The following is a 4,055-nucleotide window of genomic DNA, read 5'->3' as shown; positions in this document are numbered from 1 at the left end:
TATATATATATATATCAACTTGGTCCACTCATATTTGTTTTGCACCCCCTTAGGATTTAGAATCGAGGTGTACAATCCAAGCGTCAAGGCACTTTCGCATCGGCATCTTCGAGTCCTCTCGGTGTAGGACCCACTCCTTTGTTCATTCAATTTATATTATTTCTTTTTAGTGTTCTAGATTAGTTGTATACTCTAAACACGTTCCTCATTTGCATAATCATTGTATTTAAATTCATAACTTTTATTCATATTTATTATTTTTCATGCATGTTAGTATGGCTTCGTCACTTTCGGATATCGGCGAGTACGTGCCTACCCTGGTGTTCGAGGAATATCAGGATTGGGCGTGTCAATGTGTGTTCCAAAAGAGTAGAAGACCTCGATCAAGATTCAAGACTTTAATAAACCTTTGAATTCAATCTGCAGTGATAAAATATCAACATAGAAAAGAATCAATATGTGTTACTCTACAGTCCTGAAGATAATGTCTCAACATTCTTGCTGGGAAACTTTCTTCTAGTTAATTATTCTGGCTTGGCTTTTAAAGTCAAGAAAAAGACTTGCATATAAATGTGAAACATTGACTAAGAGAGCTACAGTCAAACCAAAAACGAAGAGATTAAAGCATCTTTCAACGACTTTGAAGTCGTCTCCCATAATTTGCAGTTATTGCACGCAATCGTTGTAACCACTTTCCATTATGTAATTTATTTATATTTTATTTTGTTAACCACTTTTCGTTACGTAATTTATTTATAATTATGTAGTCATTAGTATAGGGTGATGATGGGAAAAAACTCGTGTATAAATCTTGTACTCATGTACATTTGATTATTAAGGAAAAATCTTTTCTACGTAAACTATATAATTATTCATCTATTAGTTATTAACTCTCTTTTTTAGTCATCAGTGTATGATTAATATATCATTGTTATTAAAAAATTAATTATTTCTCTTGTCAAATCTCAAAAAACTGATCTTTTAAAAAAATTTACCAAACGATCACTTTCAAAACTAAAATTTGTTTTAGCTCTTCCAAAAAACACGACGCCAAAGTCAATGTAAACCTATACGTTGCCGCCAAGTTGCCAACCCGTGCTTCCAAAAAACACGTCCCATGTTCTGCAGGTTTTTTTTCTTTTCGATATAAGTGGAAAGCAAAGACTTCAAAACTCAAACATTGCGCACAAGAATTCGAACCATCACCTAATTACCTTCTTCCCTTTGTTAATTTCTACCTCCTTTGCTCCAAACAAAGGAGTTTATATATACCCCCGAAACGATGTGAGCAATATAATTCCAGTGCAGACATAGCGAAAAACATCATGCCGGAAGCTAGCCGTGTAATACCTTACGGAGTCCTCTTCCTGTTTTTTTTGTTCTCAACTTTCATTTCTACAAACCATGCTTGCAAGGAGGCAGATCACAACTCTCTTTTGTCATCTTTTGATATATCTTCTTCTCGTTTAAATTGGTCTTCCAGTGATTGTTGCCACTGGGAAGGCATCGCTTGTGATGCCGATGGTAGGGTAACACACGTTTCGTTGCCCTGTAAGCGGCTCCAAGGAAGCGTTTCTCGCTCCCTTGGAAGCCTCATGCATCTTTCGCACCTCAATCTCTCCCACAATCTGCTGTCTGGTCCTCTGGAAGCTGGACTCTTCTTGTCCTCGAGTCGCCTTGAAATCCTTGATTTGAGCCATAACCTTCTCTCCGGAGAATTACCTTTGTTTCTGTCATTTAGTTACATTCAAATAGTGGATTTATCGAACAATCAATTCAATGGTACAATTCCTTCTTCATTCCTCCAGCATGCCTGGAATTTGAGCAGTTTGAATGTCAGCAAAAATCATTTTACAGGCCAAATACCTTCCTCTATCTGTCTTCATTTCCTTTCAATTAGAGTCTTGGATTTCTCTAACAACGATTTCAATGGTTCAATTCCTCTCGGACTAGGATACTGTTCGAAATTGGAAACCTTTCGTGCGGGCTTCAATACTCTCTCTGGAACTCTTCCTAGTGATCTCTACAAAGCTCAGGCTCTTCATGAAATTTCGTTACCTTCGAATCATCTTTTCGGTCACATTAGTGACAACATTGTCAACCTCACCAGCCTCACAATCCTAGAGATCTACTTCAATCATTTGAGTGGCGCACTTCCTCTCCACATCGGGAAGCTCTCCAAATTAAAATTCATGCTCCTTCATCTCAACAATCTTGAAGGTCCTCTGCCCCCATCTTTGATGAATTGCACAAACCTTATTGAACTCAATCTTGGATTCAACCGTTTGGATGGAAATATCTCGGAGCTAAGTTTTTCCAAACTTGATCAACTTATCAAACTTGATCTCATGAGTAATCATTTCTCCGGCGTCATGCCAAAAAGCCTTTACTCATGCAAGTATCTGAAAGCAGTTCGTCTGAGCAGTAATGATCTAGAGGGACAAATACAACCCGAGATTGTTTCGTTGAAATACCTATCCTTCCTCTCGCTTGGTAGGAACAGACTCACCAATGTCACCGGCGCTATACATATATTGATGCGTTTGGAAAGTCTCAGGGTGGTCTTACTTTCATATAGTTTTGTAGGTGAAGAACTGCCGGATGGTGATGCAATGATAGGTTCTGGGTTTCAAAATCTCCGCCTTTTTAGCTTATCGAACTGCCAACTTAGAGGTCATATTCCGGTGTGGATGTCAAAGCTCAGGAAACTGAAAGTCCTTGATTTGTCTTCTAACAGACTTGCAGGCTCAATACCCCCTTGGTTGGGAAGTCTTCCTAGTCTTTTCGTCATAAGTTTGGACAACAACTCGCTTTCGGGGGGACTTCCAAAGGAGCTTTTCTCACTTCAAGCTCTTGTATCTGAGAAGCCTTCCGCTCAAACGGATAGTGGTGATGTCGAACTACCTATCTACATGCAGCGCACGAATGAAACTGTCGCAGACCGGCAGTACAACTATCTGTCCAACCTGCTGCCATCTATTGGCTTCCGAAATAACAGTCTAAGTGGCAACATTCCCATTGAGATAGGCCGGTTGCAAAACCTTCACAAGCTGGATCTCAGTTTCAACAACATCGTTGGCAGCATCCCCAACCAGGTATCTAAGCTCACAAACTTGGAGATATTAGACCTCTCAAGAAACCATCTGTCGGGCGGAATTCCAGCTTCACTATCAAGTCTTCATTTCTTGCGTTCATTTAGTGTTGCATACAATAACCTCCAAGGACAAGTACCGTTAGGCACACAGCTCCAAGGCTTTGATGCCACTGCCTATGAGGGAAACCCGGGACTTTGCGGTTCCCCGCTTCCAAACAAATGCCAACAGATGAATACAAGTGATAATGCAACTAAGAACATGGAAGATGAACATGACAATGGGAATGAAATTCCATGGCTTCATATTTCAGTGGCTGTTGGTTTCATTCTAGGATTTTGGGGAGTTTGTGGCCCTCTAGTTTTCAGCGTGTCATGGCGATATGCGTATTTCCAATTTCTCTCCAATCTTAAAGATCGCTTCGTGTGCTGATCAAGTGCAATTTTTTATACAAGGTTCTTTGTCAGGTGCTTTAGCGGTTTTTTTAATTGTAATCAAATTTATCATGTAACATATAAATAAATGTTTACTTTAAAATATATATAATTGTATTGAGACACATAAATTGTAAGATAAAATGATGTATAGATTGTAACGTATTAGAACATATTGAAAACATGGGGAACATCATGTAATGAGTGTTTCAACAATATAACAACCGAGCTAAACAGGCATCCAACTTTCCTAACTAAATTCATACGCTGCCTTGGAATTGTCCTCTAAAAGCATTTGGGCACTTTGAAGTCAATGTAAGTGACTCTTTGAAGTCTTTTGTGTGTTGTTTACTCCTTGAAATCCAAACCAAACCGGATGAAATCCATAGACTAACACATAAAAGAATCTTTACACGACCTTGAAGATATTGGGAAATTGCAGAGAAAATCATATTACAGACATACATATATACGTATTTATATGTGTCTATATATATATATATGTGTGTGTGTGTGTGTGTGTGTGTGT

At 38.6% G+C, this 4,055-nt stretch overlaps 1 protein-coding gene across 1 annotated transcript; it reads left to right on the top strand.

Annotated features, from left to right (window-relative positions):
• The first annotated feature begins 1,162 nt into the window (after positions 1-1,162).
• On the top strand, positions 1,163-3,581 carry LOC103954064 (receptor-like protein 3). Its single transcript, XM_009365872.3, has one exon. It carries the CDS (start codon positions 1,326-1,328, stop codon positions 3,522-3,524), a length of 2,199 nt encoding a protein of 732 aa, XP_009364147.2. The 5' UTR covers positions 1,163-1,325; the 3' UTR covers positions 3,525-3,581.
• Positions 3,582-4,055: the final 474 nt, after the last annotated feature.

The sequence above is a fragment of a genome, unplaced genomic scaffold (assembly GCF_019419815.1).
Source record: "Pyrus x bretschneideri cultivar Hongxiangsu unplaced genomic scaffold, Pyrus_bretschneideri_v1 Contig51, whole genome shotgun sequence".
In the NCBI taxonomy this organism is placed as follows: domain Eukaryota; kingdom Viridiplantae; phylum Streptophyta; class Magnoliopsida; order Rosales; family Rosaceae; genus Pyrus; species Pyrus x bretschneideri.
The sequence above is the reverse complement of the archived record's forward strand: the minus strand, read 5'-3'. Positions and strand labels throughout refer to the sequence as shown.